The sequence below is a fragment of the Vipera berus genome, assembly GCF_964194415.1.
Source record: "Vipera berus genome assembly, chromosome: 3".
Classification (NCBI taxonomy): Eukaryota; Metazoa; Chordata; class Lepidosauria; order Squamata; family Viperidae; genus Vipera; species Vipera berus.
The window spans coordinates 59,843,321-59,864,357 of record NC_138204.1 but is presented as its reverse complement, the minus strand read 5'-3'; the positions used below and the strand labels follow the sequence as shown (position 1 = coordinate 59,864,357).

At 38.6% G+C, this 21,037-nt stretch overlaps 1 protein-coding gene across 2 annotated transcripts in view; it reads left to right on the top strand.

Moving 5' to 3' along the window:
* MKNK1 (MAPK interacting serine/threonine kinase 1) overlaps positions 1–21,037 on the top strand; it is a 32,365-nt gene that overhangs the window by 2,765 nt on the left and 8,563 nt on the right. Inside the window, exons 2-10 of one of the 2 annotated variants that reach the window (XM_081325986.1) lie at positions 6,974–7,036; positions 11,497–11,593; positions 13,915–14,013; positions 15,315–15,412; positions 15,948–16,027; positions 16,480–16,553; positions 17,456–17,560; positions 20,169–20,224; positions 20,328–20,423. In XM_081325986.1, coding sequence (XP_081182112.1) covers positions 6,974–7,036; positions 11,497–11,593; positions 13,915–14,013; positions 15,315–15,412; positions 15,948–16,027; positions 16,480–16,553; positions 17,456–17,560; positions 20,169–20,224; positions 20,328–20,423 — 768 coding nt within the window. Of the gene's footprint in view, positions 1–6,973; positions 7,037–11,496; positions 11,594–13,914; positions 14,014–15,314; positions 15,413–15,947; positions 16,028–16,479; positions 16,554–17,455; positions 17,561–20,168; positions 20,225–20,327; positions 20,424–21,037 lie in introns of those variants that run through there. The other variant, XM_081325987.1, reaches the window with a different exon arrangement.

Sequence of the window (21,037 nt, the reverse complement as noted above, 5' to 3'; positions counted from 1 at the left end):
ATATATATATATATATATATTGTTGTTGTTAGTTGCGAAGTCGTGTCCGACCCATCGCGACCCTATGGACAATGTTCCTCCAGGCCTTCCTGTCCTCTACCATCTTCTGGAGTCCATTTAAGCTCACGCCTACTGCTTCAGTGACTCCATCCAGCCACCTCATTCTCTGTCGTCCCCTTCTTCTATTGCCCTCAATCTTTCCCAGCATTAGGCTCTTCTCCAGTGAGTCCTTCCTTCTCATTAGATGGCCAAAGTATTTGAGTTTTAGCTTCAGGATCTGGCCTTCTAAAGAGCAGTCAGGGTTGATCTCCTCTAGGACTGACCGGTTTGATCGCCTTGCAGTCCAAGGGACTCGCAGGAGTCTTCTCCAGCACCATAGTTCAAAGGCTTCAATTCTTTGGCGCTCAGCCTTTCTTATGGTCCAGCTTTCACTGCCATACATTGCAACTGGGAAGACCATAGCCTTGACTATACGCACTTTTGTTGACAGGGTGATGTCTCTGCTTTTTAGTGTGCTGTCTAGATTTGCCATGGCTTTCCTCCCCAGGAGCAAGCGTCTTTTAATTTCTTGGCTACAGTCCCCATCTGCAGTGATCTTGGAGCCCAGGAAAATAAAATCTGTCACTACCTCCATTTCTTCCCCATCTATTTGCCAGGAATTGAGAGGGCCAGATGCCATGATCTTGGTTTTCTTAATGTTTAGTTTCAACCCACATTTTGCACTCTCCTTCTTCACTCGCAACAAGAGGCTCTTTAGTTCCTCTTCACTTTCTGCCATTAGAGTGGTATCATCTGCATATCTTAGGTTGTTGATGTTTCTTCCGGCAATCTTAATTCCAACTTTTGATTCATCTAGCCCTGCCTTTCTCATGATGTGCTCTGCATATAAGTTAAATAGGCAAGGCGACAGTATGCAGCCTTGCCGGACTCCTTTCCCAATTTTGAACCAATCAGTGGTTCCGTGTCCAGTTCTCACTGTTGCTTCTTGGCCTGCATATAGGTTTCTCAAGAGACAAATAAGATGGTCTGGTATGCCCATCTCTTTAAGAACTTGCCAGAGTTTGTTATGATCCACACAATCAAAGGCTTTAGCATAGTCAATGAAGCAGAAGTAGATGTTTTTCTGGAACTCTCTAGCTTTCTCCATGATCCAGCGTATGTTAGCAATTTGATCTCTAGTTCCTCTGCCTCTTCGAAATCCTGCCTGTACTTCTGGTAGTTCTCGATCCACATACTGCTGGAGTCTAGCTTGTAGAATTTTAAGCATAACTTTACTAGCATGAGAAATGAGTGCAATGGTGTGATAGTTTGAACATTCTTTGGCACTGCCTTTCTTTGGAATTGGAATGTAAACTGATCTTTTCCAATCCTGTGGCCACTGTTGAGTTTTCCAAATTTGCTGGCAAATTGAGTGTAGCACTTTTACTGCATCGTCTTTTAAGATTTTGAATAGCTCAGCTGGAATACTGTCACCTCCACTAGCTTTGTTGTTGCTCAGCTTTTCTAAGGCCCACTTCACTTCACATTCTAGGATGTCTGGCTCGAGGTCAGTGACCACCTCATTGTGATTATCAGGGACATTAAGCTCATTCTTGTATAGTTCTTCTGTGTAATTTTGCCACCTCTTCTTAATCTCTTCTGCCTCTGTTAGGTCCCTGCCATTTTGGTCCTTTATCATGCCCATTTTTGCATGGAACGTTCCCTTCATCTCTCCAATTTTCTTGAAAAGCTCTCTGGTCCTCCCTATTCTATTGTTTTTTTCTATTTCTTTGCATTGTTCATTTAAGAAGGCATTCTTATCTCTTCTAGCTATTCTTTGGAATTCTGCATTTAATTGGGCATATCTTTCTTTTTCTCCCTTGCCTTTCGCTTCCCTCCTTTCCTCAGCTATTTGCAAAGCTTCCTCAGACAGCCATTTTGCTTTCTTGCATTTCTTTTTCTTTGGGATGGTTTTGGTTGCTACCTGTTGTACAATGTTGCGAACCTCTGTCCATAGTTCTTCAGGCACTCTGTCTATCAGATCTAATTCCTTAAATCTATTTGTCACCTCTACTGTATATTCAACAGGGATATGATTTAATTCATACCTGACTGGCCTAGCGCTTTTCCCTACTTTCTTTAATTTTAGCCTAAACTTTGCAACAAGAAGCTCATGGTCTGAGCCACAGTCAGCTCCTGGTCTTGTTTTTACTGACTGTATAGAGCTTCTCCATCTTTGGCTGCAGAGCATATAGTCAATCTGATTTCTGTGTTGACCGTCTGGTGATGTCCATGTGTAAAGCCGTCTCTTGGGTTGTTGGAAAAGAGTGTTTGCTATGACCATCGTATTCTCTTGACAAAATTCTATCAGCCTGTGCCCTGCTTCATTTTGTACTCCAAGGCCAAACTTGCCTGTTATTCCAGTTATCTTTTGGCTTCCTACTTTAGCATTCCAATCTCCCATGATGATAAGGACATCATTTTTGGGTGTTAGTTCTATAAGGTGCTGTAAGGCTTCATAGAACCGGTCAATTTCATCCTCTTCAGCACTGGTGGTTGGGGCATAGACCTGGACTACTGTGATATTGAATGGTTTGCCTTGGATTCGAACTGAGATCATTCTGTCATTTTGAGGGTTGTATCCCAGTATTGCTTTTCCTACTTTTTTATTGACTATGAAGGCTACTCCATTTCTTCTGAGGGATTCTTGCCCGCAGTAGTATACCTGATGGTCATCTGAATTAAATTCACCCATTCCTGTCCATTTTAGTTCGCTGATACCTAAGATGTCGATGTTTAGTCTTGTCATCTCTTGTTTGACCACGTCCAGCTTTCCTTGATTCATGGATCTTACATTCCAGGTTCCTATGGAGAAAGAATCTTTACAGCATCGGACTTTCCTTTCACCACCAGACATATCCACAGCTGAGCGTCCTTTCGGCTTTGGCCCAGTCGCTTCATTCTTTCTGGCGCTACTAGTACTAGCCCTCTGCTCTTCCCCAGTAGCATATTGGACGCCTTCCGACCTGAGGGGCTCATCTTCCAGCGTCATATCGTTTTGCCTTTTGGTACTGTCCATAGGGTTTTCATGGCAAGATACTGGAGTACATACATACAACAAATGACAGTTTGGTGAATGGCCACTTTTATTGGCAATTATTATTTGCATCTTTTTCATTTTATTTCCTTCTCTTTAACTATTCACTTTCCCACAAACTCTTCAAAGAGCAGTTTGGTAATAAATTAGCTTCTTGTAACACACATTTGCACATATCCATGTATTTTGTGCTATAAGCCTATCAGTTATCTAAACAGAATAAAATGAATTGTTTTTGTTTCTTTTAATTTTAAAGGCACCGTGCTGGAGCATTCATTTTTGAGAAGGGGAAGGCATTTTTTTGGGGAAGGCATTTTTATTAGCTATTAAAGATGGTATCTAAATAATATTAAAAGGATAGTAAAGAATGAAGAAACTGTAGATGAATGAACAAAGGATTTAAAAATTTCATGGAGGTTTGTTGTTGTTAGTTGCGAAGTCGTGTCCGACCCATTGCGACCCTATGGACAACGTTCCTCCAGGCCTTCCTGTCCTCTACCATCTTCTGGAGTCCATTTAAGCTCACGCCTACTGCTTCAGTGACTCCATCCAGCCACCTCATTCTCTGTCGTTTCCTTCTTCTCTTGCCCTCAATCTTTCCCAGCATTAGGCTCTTCTCCAGTGAGTCCTTCCTTCACATTAGGTGGCCAAAGTATTTGAGTTTTAGCTTCAGGATCTGGCCTTCTAAAGAACAGTCAGGGTTGATCTCCTCTAGGACTGACCGGTTTGATCACCAAGGGACTCGCAGGAGTCTTCTCCAGCACCACAGTTCAAAGGCCTCAATTCTTTGGCGCTCAGCCTTTTTTATGGTCCAACTTTCACTGCCATACATTGCAACTGGGAAGACCATAGCCTTGACTATACACACTTTTGTTGACAGGGTGATGTCTCTGCTTTTTAGTGTGTTGTCTAGATTTGCCATGGCTTTCCTCACCAGGAGCAAGTGTCTTTTAATTTCTTGGCTACAGTCCCCATTTGCAGTGATCTTGGAGCCCAGGAAAATAAAATCTGTCACTACCTCCATTTCTTCCCATCTATTTGCCAGGAATTGAGAGGGCCGGATGCCATGATCTTGGTTTTCTTGATGTTTAGTTTCAACCCAAGTTTTGCACTCTCCTTCTTCACCCGCAACAAGAGGCTCTTTAGTTCCTCTTCACTTTCTGCCATTAGAGTGGTATCCTCTGCATATCTTAGGTTGTTGATATTTCTTCTGGCAATCTTAATTCCAACTTTTGATTTATCTAGCCCTGCCTTTCTCATGATGTGCTCTGCATATAAGTTAAATAGGCAAGGCGACAGTATACAGCCTTGCTGGACTCCTTTCCCAATTTTGAACCAATCAGTGGTTCCGTGTCCAGTTCTCACTGTTGCTTCTTGGCCTGCATATAGGTTTCTCAAGAGACAAATAAGATGGTCTGGTACACCCATCTCTTTAAGAACTTGCCACAGTTTGTTATGATCCTCACAATCAAAGGCTTTAGCATAGTCAATGAAGCAGAAGTAGATGTTTTTCTGGAACTTCCTAGCTTTCTCCATGATCCAGCGTATGTTGGCAATTTGATCTCTAGTTCCTCTGCCTCTTCGAAATCCTGCCTGTACTTCTCGTAGTTCTCGATCCACATACTACTGGAGTCTAGCTTGTAGGATTTTAAGCATAACTTTACTAGCATGAGAAATGAGTGCAATGGTGAAAATGGTAGTTTGAACATTCTTTGACACCGCCTTTCTTTGGAATTGCAATGTAAACTGATCTTTTCCAATCCTGTGGCCACTGTTGAGTTTTCCAAATTTGCTTGCAAATTGAGTGTAGCACTTTTACTGCATCGTCTTTTAAGATTTTGAATAGCTCAGCTGGAATACTGTCATCTCCACTAGCTTTGTTGTTGCTCAGCTTTTCTAAGGCCCACTTCACATTCTAGGATGTCTGGCTCGAGGTCAGTGACTACCTCATCGTGGTTATCAGGGATGTTAAGCTCATTCTTGTATAGTTCTTCTGTGTAATTTTGCCACCTCTTCTTAATCTCTTCTGCCTCTGTTAGGTCCCTGCCATTTTGGTCCTTTATCATGCTCATTTTTGCATGAAACGTTCCCTTCATCTCTCCAATTTTCTTGAAAAGATCTCTGGTCCTCCCTATTCTATTGTTTTCTTCTACTTCTTTGCACTGTTCATTTAAGAAGGCATTCTTATCTCTTCTAGCTATTCTCTGGAATTCTGCATTCAATTGGGCGTATCTTTCTTTTTCTCCCTTGCCTTTTGCGTTCCTCCTTTCCTCAGCTATTTGCAAAGCTTCCTCAGACAGCTATTTTGCTTTCTTGCATTTCTTTTTCTTTGGGATGGTTTTGGTTGCTACCTGTTGTACAATGTTGCGAACCTCTGTCCATAGTTCTTCAGGCACTCTGTCTATCAGATCTAAATCCTTAAATCTATTTGTCACCTCTACCGTATATTCAACAGGGATATGATTTAATTCATACCTGAGTGGCTTTCCCCTACTTTCTTCAGTTTAAGCCTAAACTTTGCAACGAGAAGCTCATGGTCTGAGCCACAGTCAGCTCCTGGTCTTGTTTTTACTGACTATATAGAGCTTCTCCATCTTTGGCTGCAGAGCACATAGTCAATCTGATTTCTGTGTTGACCGTCTGGTGATGTCCATGTGTAGAGCCTTCTTTTGGGTTGTTGGAAAAGAGTGTTTGCTATGACCATCGTATTCTCTTGACAAAATTCTATCAGCCTGTGCCCTGCTTCATTTTGTACTCCAAGGCCAAACTTGCCTGTTATTCCGCTTATCTTTTGGCTTCCTACTTTAGCATTCCAATCCCCCATGATGATAAGGACATCATTTTTTGGTGTTAGTTCTATAAGGTGCTGTAGGGCTTCATAGAATTGGTCAATTTCATCCTCTTCAGCACTGGTGGTTGGGGCATAGACTTGGACTACTGTGATATTGAATGGTTTGCCTTGGATTCAAACTGAGATCATTCTGTCATTTTGAGGATTGTAGCCCGGTATTGCTTTTCCTACTCTTTTATTGACTATGAAGGCTACTCCATTTCTTCTGAGGGATTCTTGCCCGCAGTAGTATACCTGATGGTCATCTGAATTAAATTTATTTAGCTGATACCTAAGATGTCGATGTTCAGTCTTGTCATCTCTTTTTTGGCCACGTCCAGCTTTCCTTGATTCATGGATCTTACATTCCAGGTTCCTATGGAGAAAAAATCTTTACAGCATCGGACTTTCCTTTCACTACCAGACACATCCACACCTGAGTGTCCTTTCGGCTTTGGCCCAGTCGCTTCATTCTTTCTGGCGCTACTAGTACTAGCCCTCTGCTCTTCCCCAGTAGCATATTGGACACCTTCCGACCTGAGGGGCTCATCTTCCAGTGTCATATCGTTTTGCCTTTTGGTACTGTCCATAGGGTTTTCATGGCAAAGATACTGGAGTGGGTTGCCGTTTCCTTCTCCAGTGGATCACGTTTTGTCAGAACACTCTGCTATGACCTTTCCGTCTTGGGTGGCCCTGCACGGCATAGCTCATAGCTTCATTGAATTACGCAAGCCCCTTCGCCACGACAAGGCAGTAATCCATGAAGGGGTCATGGAGGTTAGGACATCATTAATTAAACATAAATAATTGCATATATTGCTTTAAAAGGCTAAAAATCACTATTACGCTCTAAGTTAATGAATATCAAGAACTGATATAAATCATGTGGTAAAATTTTGTATTGGCTATGTCTTCCAGTAATGGAATAAAATTATCTTCAATTTTCTTTATGGTATCTTGCAAATCTTGTGGTTTCCATCTAAGGAGATATAGCATTCTGAGAATTTCAGCTATATTAAGAGTTCTCTAAAGGTTGGGGCTAATTCTGACATTTTCATTGTTTCCAGATGTCTACTTTGATGAGGCCCAATAATAGTTCGGACCTGAAGAGCTTCCCTAGTCCCATTACGGTAAAATGCAAATAACATCCAGTTGTTTGTGTTAGAACGATTTAGGTTTGCTTGGATGTTTTGATGTTTCCCTGTTCCATGTTATTTTTTTAAAAAGTTATAGTTAAGCTTTGGGGAAAAAAATCTGGTAAATATTCTTTCTTTCTATTCTTAGAGATGAGTTCTCCAGAGACTACTACAGTTGGAACGAAGGTTCATGATACATAGAAATAGAAATCCTAATCAAAACTGTTTCACTCTCTTCAGAGAGTGAGGGAGACAGACAGGCAGACACACAGATTACACATACACACAGGGAGAGAAGTCTATTAAGTTACATATCTAGAAAGAGATCCCCTCCCTCCTGAGGGCATTTTTTTTGTATTCCTGGACTACCACTACAGTGAATATTCCTTAAGTCTTGCCAACAAAATGTTGCACTTAATTTAAACATCAAAGGAGGAGGAAGACTTGTCATATTATCATATTATATTTTGTATACTTTGTAAGTAAAAGGCAGTCAATAAATACTGTAAATCAGCATGCTTATATTCTTAAATTGTTCTTAATAGTCTATCTAGATTTGGGATTGCTTTAGCCAGTAAAAATATAATCTTCAAGGTTAACCATGCTTTGGAAAACTGTTTTCAAATCTTTATTTCATTGTTTTTCTTTGAGCGGTGTACCCTCAGTCAAGCTTTGTATGTCTCATTTATCAGACTATTTGTTATCCTTCCAGCTGCTTCATGTCTGGTTTTTAAGTGTGACCAGAACTGAACGTACTATTCCAGCAGAGATTTTTCCACTGCAAAATAAAGCGAGAGAAGCAATTCCTATGTCATGCTTGCCTAATGCCTAAGTATTATAATGTACCTTGGCTTTAAATGTGTTTGGACATCATGAAGTCTATAAACCTCTGGAAACTCAGTAATATATAACTGAAGTTTTATCAACTTATGCCATCTTTTAGATGACACTGCACCTTATCCCTTCAATAAATTTCATAACTGCTGAAATCCTCAAGCAGGTTTAATGAACTTCATCTCATGATACAAATATTAAGATAGAGTAACGTAGATAATGCCTTGGCGATAGATAGCAGAGGCCTAACTTTTTCTGTTCAACAGTTGTTTCTGGAATCAATGTTGTGTGCTTTTTGGAGTAGGTACGGGTATCCCATGTATGATGGGAATTCTCAGAGTTGTAGTCTAAATCTGGAGGATAGTGAATTAGAAAAATCTAGTATATCTTTTAATTTCTGGGCTATTTTAATAGGTGGACTTGAAAACTAAGATTAAGGCAGAAATTCATATACTTATTTGAAACAACACTGTTTTAATTTAATGGGACTTATTTCTCCGAAGTGAATTCTCTCATCCCAGTCTCTTAAAGTGCCATTGAATTCCAGTGTTTAGAAAAGTTATTATACTTTATTCAGTTTTCCAATAAAATGTATACAAGGGGGACTTACAAAGCAGGAAGATTTAGCCTGAATAAATGGTTTTCCCATGTCGGAATTATTTTGATAAAACTTAATAAACACAAGATTTGATTATTTTAAATAGAATGACATGGCCAGGTTCTAAAAAAGACTGGGTGGAAAATGGGTAAAGATAAAATCTGGCAATGGGCTTACAACTGAAACATTAAAAAAAAGAAACTGAAGGCTTGATTTTGGCTGTTCAAGAGCAAGCTATTCAAACTAATACAATCAAGGCCAGAATTGAAAAAAAATCACTGAATGATTTCAAAGTGCAGATTCTGTAAGGGGGAAAACAAACTATTTATTATATATTCGAGTCATACTGGTTACAAACAACGTCCTAACCTAGTTGCCAATAAGATTCTCTGGAACATCTCTAAAATTATACGTTGTTGATGAAAAATTGGTGGAAATTTAAAAAGTACCGTATTTTCCGGCGTATAAGACGACTGGGCATATAAGACGAACCCCCCCCCCCCAACTTTTGAGGTGATTTTCATGGGTTAAAAAGTCGTCTTATATGCCGGAAAATACGGTAGTCGAAATGAGTAGACTAAAATATTGTGGGGTTTTCAAATAAAAAATGATAAAGTCTTGGCTCACATTGGATTTAACTGGGGTTAAAAGAAGAAACTATGGATAATTGATGTGGCAATACTCCCGGAATAGTAGAACAGAACAGTAAGAATTGAAATTCACAAAGTATCAAGATCTGAAAAGTAGGGTCGAAAGATTATGGCATAACCCCGCTGTGGTAGTCCCAACTGGGTATCATACCAAAATATATTGGACAGTATTTAGAAGATTTGTGCATTGACAACATTTCCATCTGTCTACTATAAAAGGTCACACTGGTTGGATGTGCACATATGTCAGCCTAGGTTCTTGAGAAGAACTTGATGTGTATGAAGACCAACACCAGTTAATAAACTGGCAGCTATGGTTTCACATTGTAGTGTATTTAATGATATTTCATAGTCAGCCAGATGTTTAGACTGGATTTGGCTTTTTTTATCTAGGTCCTTCTGAAGGATTTGATAGGTGGAAATAAATGCCAAATGCAATCTAAACATTTGGCTGACTGTGCAATCAACTATAATAAACCACATAGATAGATTTTCTCCACGATATTCTGTTCTCAGTCTAGTCTTTAGGTCTTCCAACAATGTGTCCATTGTTGCTGTAATTTAGTCCATTCACTCTATTTTTGGTCATCTTTTTCTCTTTCCTTCCACCATTCTCAGCACTGTAGACTTTTCCAGAGAGTTAGAGCTTCGCCTAATACAAGTAGTCCTTGACTAACAACTGTTTGTTTAGTGACCGTTCAAAATTACAATGGGACTGAAAAAATGGGACTTATGACCATTTTTCACTGTTATGACCTTTGCAGCATCCTCATTATCATGTGATCAAAATTCAGATGCTTGGCAACTGGTTCATATTTATGACCCAAGGTCATGTGACCATCGTTTGCAACCTCCTCACAAGCAAAGTCAGTGGGGAAGCCAGATTCACTTAAACAGCCTGGTTACTAACTTGTCAACTGCAGTGATTCATTTAATAGCTGTGACAAGGAAGGCTGTAAATAGGGCAATACTCACTTAACAAATGCCTCACTTAACAACAGAAATTTTGGGCTCAATTGTAGTCATAAATCGAGGACTACCTGTATATCCATAGTATGATCATTTGAATCTGGCCATTTGTGCCAGGGCTAGCTAAAATTGGCTACTGAGATTTCACATTTTTGTATATATAAAAATGTAAAATATACACGCAGTTGAATCTGGTGGCTTACAATTGTTAAGCCACATTCAGGAATAGAAATGAATGCTGCTATTACTTTGAACAAAGTTAAAGAAAAATGTACACGATAGTACCTGGAGGGGAACCAAAAAGAAGAAATGGCATCAGTCATCCTCATCAAAAGCCTGGGTGAGGAGCCAGGTATTTAAAATTCTTTGGAATAGCAGTGGACAGGGAGCCATTTGAATTTTGTGGGGATCCCCATTCCAGAGGGCAGGTGCTGCTACAGAGAAGACACACTTCCAGAGTCCTGACACACAGCATTGTTTATTTGATGGAACTCAGAGCATTCCAGACCTGTTAGATCAAACTGACTGGGCAGATACTATGGGACACAGGTAGTGCCTCAGGTGACCATGCCCTATGCCATGTCGGGTTTTATAGGTGGTGGACCAGCATCTTGAATCATGCTCAGAAGTTGAAGTCTTTGTGTTTATAGAATAGGAACGTATAGGTCAGGGGTAGGCAACCTTGGCTCTTTTATGACTTGTGGACTTCAACTCCCAGAATTCCTGAGTCAGCCATGCTGGCTGACTATACCAGGGGTAGGCAACCTTGGCTCTTTTATGACTTGTGGACTTCAACTCCCAGAATTCCTGAGTCAGCCATGCTGGCTCAGGAATTCTGGGAGTTGAAGTCCACAAGTCATAAAAGAGCCAAGGTTGCCTACCCCTGGTATAGGTTATGCTACCTCAGTAATGTATAATATATATTTTGACAATGTGTATTTGATAGATACTGAGTGTATGTTTGATCGATATTGAGCAATTCAAAGATCAAGTAATGTAATGTAGAAGTTTAATTTAAAATATTTTGGCTCTCTTCTGGAATTTGTGAACTCTTGAAGTATGACTATTATAGTTTCAAATTGTTGCCACCAACATAGATTCATGGGATAACTAATATAAATTGTGTTGTTACTGAGTATGGCTAACAACATTAGGGAGATATCTACCCTTTAGGAATATATAACATGAAATAGAGAAGAACAACAGGGAGGGAATAGAAACTTTGTTGTGGGTCGACTACATGTGCATATACAGTAATTCTGCAACAACAAACAAGTCATAATGTTTTGTATAGATTAATAAAGAATAGATTGCCATCTGTTGTATACCATCTTATGGGCCACAGTGAGCACAGAGAGAATTAATTGGGAGAATTAAATAGAGACTTTTTTGTTTACTTTCAGTCACAAAGTAATCCTTCATCCAGTTCATTTATGAATGAAACGTGTTGCCAGGCTCCACCAGCCTTCTATTCAGTGAAACCCATCCAGCATAAATCAGGTATCTCCTTTGAATATTAAACCACTGAGCTGAGATCTATTTCTGGGTGCATCTTGCCCTTGAAGTGTTCAATAGAGCGCTGTTGGTGTGTAGTCCTTGTTTCTGTCTGAGCTTGGTTGTTTGCTTTTGGATGTTTCATTATCCAATTGGGTACAAATTTGCACACTGAGTGCAAACGAGTGTGGGGTTTGCTCCCTGTTTATATAGTAGCTTGCTCTATCAGTGTTAGTAGATGTTGGAAAACGTGGAAACTTATTATATAAAAGTCTTTGTTTCTGATGGAATGCATTGATATAATTATGCTTAAAAGTAGTTTACTCAGAGGCATAAACATAGTGAAGACACAGTAAGCAGCGGTTCTCTGCCACCTGCACCTTGCCTAATATTTTCAAGAATACCAATTTCGCAAAGTGTACAGTGCTGCAGAAGTCTAGATAACTATTATATGGCAGTAAAGGGAACCAAATGTTTTCTCTCCTTTGCTACAAACTAGCGGTCAGGGTCTGTAAAAATGCAAGTAGAAAAATAGGGACCACTCCGGTGGGAAGGTAACAGTGTTCCGTGCACCTTTGGCGTCTAGTCATGCTGGCCACATGACCACGGAGACGTCCTCCGACAAGCGCTGGCTCTTCGGCTTTGAAACGGAGATGAGCACCGGACCCTAGAGTCGGAAATGACTAGCACGCATGTGCGGGGGAACCTTTACCTTTACCTTTAAGAGGAAGGGAAGACAATGGGCAAGAAAAATAAATGTGTTCATCGCCAGTGCAATATTGGAAGCATTATGGGTTGCTGCTGGGAACAGGTCAGAGTTGTGGACAGTTGTCCATACAATTTCTAAGAGTCAGCCCCAATGCAATCCAGATGAGGCTCCACTAATGCCCTTGAGTTTCCTTAGAAATTTTGTGAAGATGAATGCCGATTGCTCCTAGTCTCATTTAATATAATTTTAAAGCAAACCTACTACAAGATAACTTAGACGGGAATAATTACATTGTAGTAAAACAATTGATTGCCATCTTACACATTAAAAAAAAATTGGCAAGGTCATTCTGGTTCATTCCAGCAGAAACTATCTTAGGAAATTACAGGTCACACAAGGATATGTCTTGCATGTCTGATTGAAACCACAGGCAGAATAAATAGCAAAAGTAACACTTGTTTTATGGCTGAGCACAACTTGGACATAGCAGTGAGTTAAGCTTTTTTTCTGGTGTGAAAGAAAAGTGTTTAACCTTTGATGTGTCAGATGGGAAAAACTGATTGAAATAGTCTCTACACTTGCTGGCCCAGTATAGATATTGTAGAGAAGAAATATATTTCTTGGACGACGATTGGCCAGAACTTAATAAAACAGTAACTTCCTGAGTGGGACAAACTATTAACTTGGTATGGGAAGTTATTGCACTTTTTAATTCATTTAATAAATAAATAAATAAATATTTAACAATACATTTGCTAAAAAACTTCTTTCTTTTCTGCAAATAAACCTCAATACACTAGTACACCTTTGCCTTTCATTCAGGTTGAATCCAGTAACTTTAAAATGGAGACAGGCCTTCAGAATACAAAAAAATCCATTCAAATGAACATTCCGCAAAAATTACATTTCACCTCGAGGGATGAAAGTCTCACACTACTGTACCATTAACTTAAAAAGTTCAGAATCAAGTGGCGACAAAAATCCCTAGACACTTTTCTTGCTATCCTTTTGGACTTTCATAAGATTTTTATTCACTATATAAAGTACTATTTCTGCTGAATGGATTTTTGCATTCCAAATATCTTTTCGGCTCCTGCTGATTTTTCATATTATAATTCATGCAATCTCTTTTATATAGCTCCATTGCCTGGAGTTGATAAAACCTGGTACAAAGCCAATTCTCTCCCTCCTCCCTCCACCCCCGGCATTATCTCTTATTATTTTACATTGTCTGAAAAAAATGGTCCTGTTCTTGGCTTTAACAATTGAAATGGTGAAAAATAATGGTAAAGAACTATTCCAAATGGGCCTACGATGTGCTGTGTGGGTACCCCATGTTTTGTAATTGATGCACTGAACACTTTGGGGGATGGTTTTGTTTCCATAGTTTAATGCTGCTAAGCAGCACAAGTACATTTGTTTCCTATTGTTATTTTGCTGTGCTGCTCTACTTGAAAATAGTGTTACCTTCTTGTTAGCTGTTTACATTGGGAGAGGCAATAAATTCTAGATTAAAAAAAGAGAGTGTTCAAAATGTAAGTGTATGAAATCGTATTATTCTCTCACATATTTGCTGGGAAAAAAACAAGTGGTCTGCTCTACTTTTTCTGCTATATAGAGATAATCAACAGCCAGCCTCTTTCCATACCAGACAATGGCAAAAGGAGAAAAAAAAAGAAAACAAGAGCCACAGATCATTTCCCTGCAAGGTTTGAAGGTTGGATTTATAACTGCTTGGATTTTGTTTGGGTGTAGTTTTGATCTTGTGTAGATTTGTTTCCTTGTCATCAATCCTCTGTGTCAGGGGTCTTCAAACTTGGCCCTTTTATGACTTGTGGACTTCAACTCTCAGAATTCCTTAGCCAGCCACATAAAAGGGCCAAGTTTGAAGACCCCTGCTCTATGGGTAGTCTTAGTTTAGGAATACGGTAAGAGTGTTGTATTTTGATTTGGAGTGGAGACGGTGTTTCTCAATCGCAGCAACTTTTAAGATGCATGGATTTCACTTCCCCGAATTGAAAGCCAGTCAGCATGGCTTGCTAGGGAATTCAAGACTACACATCTTAAAGTTGGAAACATTGGGTTAAAAGAACAACTTTTTACATTTTTCTACTTGTTGTGTATTGTCCTTGTTTTGCTTTGCTGTAGAAACAGGGGTGTCGGAACTTGCAATGTCATGTGACATGTCGCGACGTATCATGAGTTTTTTTCCATTGCCGGCAATGGGGTGGGTGTGGTTTTGCCATGACGCATCCGGCCTGCGGCCCGGCAGTTTGACACCCCTGCTGTAGAAGAACAAAATACAGGTGCTCCCTGTTTAACAACAGCTCTATGTAGCAAGCATCTGAAACTAGTGAGGGTTGAAAAAATAAGTTTATGACCGGTTCTTGAACTTACCACAATTGCAGGTTATATTATCACCATTCAGGTGCTTTGCAACCAGCACACATTTATGACCATTGCAATATCCAGTGGTCACCTGATTGGCATTTGTGAACTTCACATCCAGCTTTCAACAAGCAGAGTGAATGGAGAAGCTGGCAGTAAAAATGCAAGTCATGCGTTATCTCAGTGACCACAGGTGATTCCTTTCATGATCCTGGCTGAACTGATGTTGTAAGTCCTTTGTGGTCACGTGACGTTTCACTTAACAACCAGGTCACTTAGTGACAAGAGTTGCTGGTCCCACTTGTGATCATTAAGTGAGGATTACCTATAGTTGAAATTCACATTGCATGATTTCATATTTCATTGCTATTATTCCAAGATAATTGAAAAGAAAGAACCATTAGCAATTAAAATCTACAAGATAAAACAGAGAGGATCCCAACCTTTCAGAAGTGATGTTTTCCACGTGAAAAACTTTTCTCCCATGTTGTCATTTTTCATTTCTTGATGAATTTTTTCTTGTTTATTAGCAAATGTGTTTTTATTTTATAATCGGCACTAAATTTACTGAATTATCCACTGTTAATTCCTTCTATATTTGGGAGTATTATTACTATTACTATTTGGCAGATTTGTACAAGCTCACTGCAGAGATGCTGGGTGAGGGCTCCTATGCCAAGGTTCAGGGAGCACTTAGCTTGCAGACTGGAAAGGAGTATGCAGTTAAGGTGAGGAAAGCACCACAATTTTCCTTTTGATTAAAATCATTGTTGTTTAAAAATGTGATTTCCTCTATGAAAGCTTCCTACAAGAAGCCAGTTATTAACTACACTAACAACTAGCACAGAGGTGGGACTATGGCCCCTTTATGACTTGTGGACTTCAACTCCCAGAATTCCTGACCTAGCAATAGGAATTCTGGGAGTTGAAGTCCACAAGTTATTAAAGGGCCATAGTTCCCCATCTGGTACTAGCTCTGTTTGTTTGTTTTTCTTCAATGTATTAAAATTAAAAGACCATGGTCCTGCATTTTCTGCTCCTGCAACAGGAATTTCCCTCACTTTACTTCCCAATGCTTCATGAAGGCTCCTGAAAGATCATCTGGAGGGCGTAGGGTTGATTGGATCTGTAAAATGGTGCAAGAAGTGACTGTGATGTGTCAGTAAAGCCCAGTCTTGGCAGGCAGACAGAATTGGATATAATGCAATAATCATTCTGCAAGAATGTTTTTCATTAAAAAAAAACTTTCCATTTTTGCAACAGATAATTGAAAAAAATGCTGGACATAGTCGGAGTCGGGTATTTCGAGAGGTAGAAACCTTGTATCAGTGTCAGGGCAATAAGTAAGTATTACAGTATTAATAAAAGCTCTTATGTTAAAAATTTCACAAAATAAGATTTGCAGCAGTTGTTTATTCTGTATATGCAAAGAAAGCAGAGCTCAAATAACATCGCTGGGCAAATTATATTGATAAAGCACAAAGGATAGACTTGAAATAGCTGCTTCCACCAAAATTGTTCAACTCCTTTTGGCTCCTACTTAGTTATTTAATAATGCATGCCTGGGAATGAGAGAGAGTACGAAACAAGTGAATTATTTTTCATGCTTATTAAGGATATTGATTAATTTTAGAAACATATTCATACTGCTGATTTTAGCATTAGACCAATGTGATTATTTTTTTGTTTATCGGAAACATCAGAATATTTCAAATAACACTTTTGGGCATACTTGTGCCTTTTGATGTATTAAGAAAATAAGACTTAGCATGATCATTTGTGCCTTGTTTTTAAGGAACATTTTGGAATTAATAGAGTTTTTTGAAGATAATGTAAGGTACTACCTTGTGTTTGAAAAACTGCGAGGAGGTAAGTGTGTATTCCCCTTCCTTTGTCTCTGCCCCCCCAACTTTGTGATAACATTGATCCTGCATTAGTTTAATAATTCAAACTTTTCACGGAAATATGTAGTTTTATCTTACATAATGCTTGGATTTTCATTCATAGCCTCTTTTAAAGATTATTATTGTACTCATGTGTGAAGCTGAAATATTATCCAGATAATATTGGGGTGGTTCTTAAAAAAACAAATTGAAGTCGCTCAGAAGAATGACCTTATAGTAAAGGGTAGAAGACTTGTGGTTTTTTTAGTTTGGAGAACTGGTCACAGACTTAGAAAATATGAAGTTAGGAAACAGATTATGTGTTCTTCTTGCAGTGACAAAGTATCATATATAATATCACAGTAAAAAATCTGTATATCTACATGGTATTCAAAATTAGTCTTTGATGGGGGGGAGTTCAGAAAATGTGAACACTCTTGATTAAACTTTTCATTCCCGATTAAAATAGTTAATCTTGTATAAACAACTTTGGAGCAAGTGTCACACTTGTTTCTGAAGAAAACAAACCAGTCTGCATGGTCTCTAACCTGTTGAGCTGTGATGTGGGGGCTGTAAAATCAATTTCTCTTCAGTAATTACCTTTGCTGCTATTTTTTTGTTGAGACAGGAACCTGGGCGATTTAGTTGTCCCTTATATGTCTATACTTATTATCAGTGCTTTTTTTTGTAAAAGAAAAAGGTGCCGGAACTCACACGTCATACAACCCACCTTGCCTACCCTACAAGGTTCCATCTGAAAAAGGTGCCGGAACTCCGTTCCAGGCGTTCTATGAAAAAAAAGCCCTGCTTATTATAGAGTTTGGTGTCTAAATGTATTACTGCCTGTTTTTTTAAAAAAAGCATCTGCCTGCCTTCTTTCCTCTGTAGGCTCTATCCTGACTCATATACAGAAGCAAAAACACTTTAATGAGAGGGAGGCCAGCCAGGTGGTGAGAGACATTGCCTGCGCTTTGGATTTCTTGCACACAAAAGGTAAAAACATAGAGTCATAGACGTTCCCATTGTCGATCTTGTCAGCCATCAGCTAGGCAAGGTTTGCTTGTATACATAAAAGATCAACATGAAATTAAGTATATTTCTGTGTTTAACCATTTTGGATGCCTTTTTCTAGCATAAATAGCATAAGGGTTTTGACACTGGTTGCTGGCTTTTGAGGTACAGTGTATGAACATAGTCCCTATTGAGCTATTGCACAGGCACGATGATTCAATATAAATGACACTTATACGGGATTTGGAGAAGATGAATAATGCTCATATTACTTTGTGCTTAAAGGTGGCTCACGTGCCTTGTAAGCAGATATGTTGGAGGAAGCTGGGCAACAGGTCTGGGTTATGAAGCAGCATGGATTATTATTATTATTATTTAAAAAAAATACAGAATTACGTATGCAACCGAACCTGGTTACCATAAGGTTGTAAAGATTTTAAAGTTTCCAGTTTCCAATCCATTATTGAGAATGGTACAGTAGTGCCATGCTGTTCATTAATAATAACAATTTAAAGTCAATATAACGAGGATAAGCAAAAGCAATGAGAATAAAGAAAGACAGAATGAAATGAGAATTGCGAAGAAAAGATTATGGTAGAGTTTTTCAAATAGCTAAGACTGTCACTCAGAAAGTCAACACCTTCACCAGGATATGGAACAATGGATTCAAGGTTTTGGAAGGCAGAAATACAGCTGAATATTAGAAACAAACTTCATAAGAATAGGAGCGATTTGAAACTTGATCCAGTTATGAAGGGAAGTCGTGGTTCTCCGCTAGCTGTATTTACGGTTGGGGAGTCATTAATTGTATAAATGGACATTTCTAATGACACAGATCTAAGTAATGTAAGCTTTGCATTAACATTAATGCAGAGAAACTTAATGGTACAGGTGATAAATTCAAAATTTAAAAAGAAGTTTTTAAATCCACAGATTCTTTGTATATAATTTGTGGCCAGTAAAAAAACAACCCCTGTATAATTAAATTTGAAGTGAGTAAAAGGTTCTGCCTCCCCACACATCTATAATATCTGCATGAAGATGACGGTGCAGTTGCGGGAGCACTGAAAATACAATGTAATTACAAAATATTTTGAAGCCAGCCTGCCTTTCCATTATCACAGCTTTTTCTTCCCAACACCAAAAGTAAACACCATCCACAGTAATCTTATATGAGATTCTTTGTCTCTAAATGAATCAGTGTGCCTGAGTTCGCTTCACTAACATACGCTGCTATTTCTGTGCAGAAATGTTAACAGTTGCACAATGTAATGCAATCACCCCATTGCCTTCTGGTTAGAAGCAGGGCACTGTTTTGTTTCCCAGTTGAACAAATAGTTTGGTCAACATTCTGAAAAAAGAACACTGTCCTTCTGAAGATCTACCCATCCTTATACATTTCCAGTTCCCTTGGAAACTTAGATTCATAGGTTTTCTTCTCACAGATGTGAATACTGAATGTGTGGGTGGAAATGCAAGGCAAGCACTGACTTTAGAAGTTATGCCATTGCTCCTCAGGACTCTTTAAAATTCTGGTTTAGCTGTGAAGGAGCCAGCAATTGCAGGTATCCATGTATTGACAAACACGAAGGGTTTATAAAGGGAACATATTTTGTTGTTTGTTCTTTAAAAAGGGTACCAGTATTACAAGTCTACACACATCTCTTATCAAGAGCTATAAAAAAAAATAGTCCATTAGCCAGTACCTTTCATTTTGTATGTTAGAAATGCTTCTTAAATGCCTGGATTGTACTATATAATTTGTGGGAGTTCCAGATTCATGTGAAGAGCTAAAGCATCCCGCTGAACTCTTTTTTAATATTATTTGTAATAATAATAATAATAATAATAATAATAATAATAATAATAATAATAATAATAATAATAATAATAATAATAATAATAATAATAATAATAATATATAAAGTTGGAAGGGACCTTGGAGGTCATCTAGTCCAACCCCCTGCTCAGGCAGGAAACCCTATACCATTTCAGGCAAATGGCTGTCCAGTCTCTTCTTAAAAACTTCCAGGGTTGGAGCATTCACCACTTCTGGAGGCAGGTTGTTCCACTGGTTAATTGTTCTAACTGTCAGGAAGTTTCTCCTTAGTTCTAGGTTGCTTCTCTCCTTGACTAGTTTCCATCCGTTGCTTCTTGTCCTGCTTTCAGGTGCTTTGGAGAATAGCTTGACTATTCTTTGTGGTAGCCCCTGAGATATTGGAACAGTGCTATCATGTCACCCCTCACCCTTCTCTTCATTAAACTACACATGCCCAATTCCAGCAACCGTTCCCTATATATTTTAGCCTCCAGCCCCCTAATCATCTTGGTTGCTCTTCTCTGTACCCTTTCTAGAGTCTCGACATCTTTTTTACATCGTAATGCCATTATTCTAATGCATATTATTTCTCCTGTACAATTATTTGGAAAATGTCCAGGAATATTTCACAAAGTTTGAATGTAACTTTAAGATATGATTTAAGTGCAATGGAATTAGTAGCTGCTGCAAACACCAAAAAACAAATATTTTCTCTATTTTTGGCATTGTTGCTTTGGACATGACTCATTGTCTTTCTGCATTACTTCTTAGGTATTGCACATCGAGATCTAAAGCCTGAAAATATACTCTGTGAATCTCCCAATAAGGTGCACCAATGCTTTGTAATTCTATCTGTTTACTTTTCATTAGGCTTGATTTATTTCCTCAATGATTTGACTTATATGTGTTTTCCTTCTTCCTCCATTTCAGGTATCACCTGTAAAAATTTGTGACTTTGATCTTGGAAGTGGGGTGAAACTCAATAGTGCATGCACTCCAATCTCCACTCCTGAACTGACTACTCCGGTACGTAGGCTCCTGTATTTTGATGTGAGAACATAGGGCAACAATTCTATATGTTGTGCTGCAGAGTTTAGTTGTAACTAACATCCAACCTAGCTGGATTTTAGTTGAATTGCAAAGAGTGAAATATCAAGCATATCAATATTGCAATTTTTTGTTTGGGATTATAGATGATTTTCAGAGTAAAATGCAAGTTTGCAAATAACTCTAATAAAAAAGTATAAGCTACATTTCTCAAGGTTGAAAATTATAAGAAAATAGCTCCCAATAAGATCATGGGAATCTTGACATTAGTCTTCATGTGGGTATTGTTCGGCTTCATACATAAAATTTTTGGAAATAGTTTTTTTTATGCTTTCTTGCTATAGCAGTATCCTCAAGCAGGTAGATTTAAATAGTCTTAGTATAATAAGTTCTCAAAATTTTGCTGTGCTTTTAGAAAATATTGATTTAAAAAAGCAGACTGTATTTGTTTGTTCTGAAAGACATGCTGGGCCCATCAAAGTGTCTTTATTTGTGCTAAATATTATATATATTCATTTGATAAGCAGATACTTGAGAGTAAAATATGGAATACTTGTAGATCTGATACAGGAGGCCCCGTTTGGATGATGGGC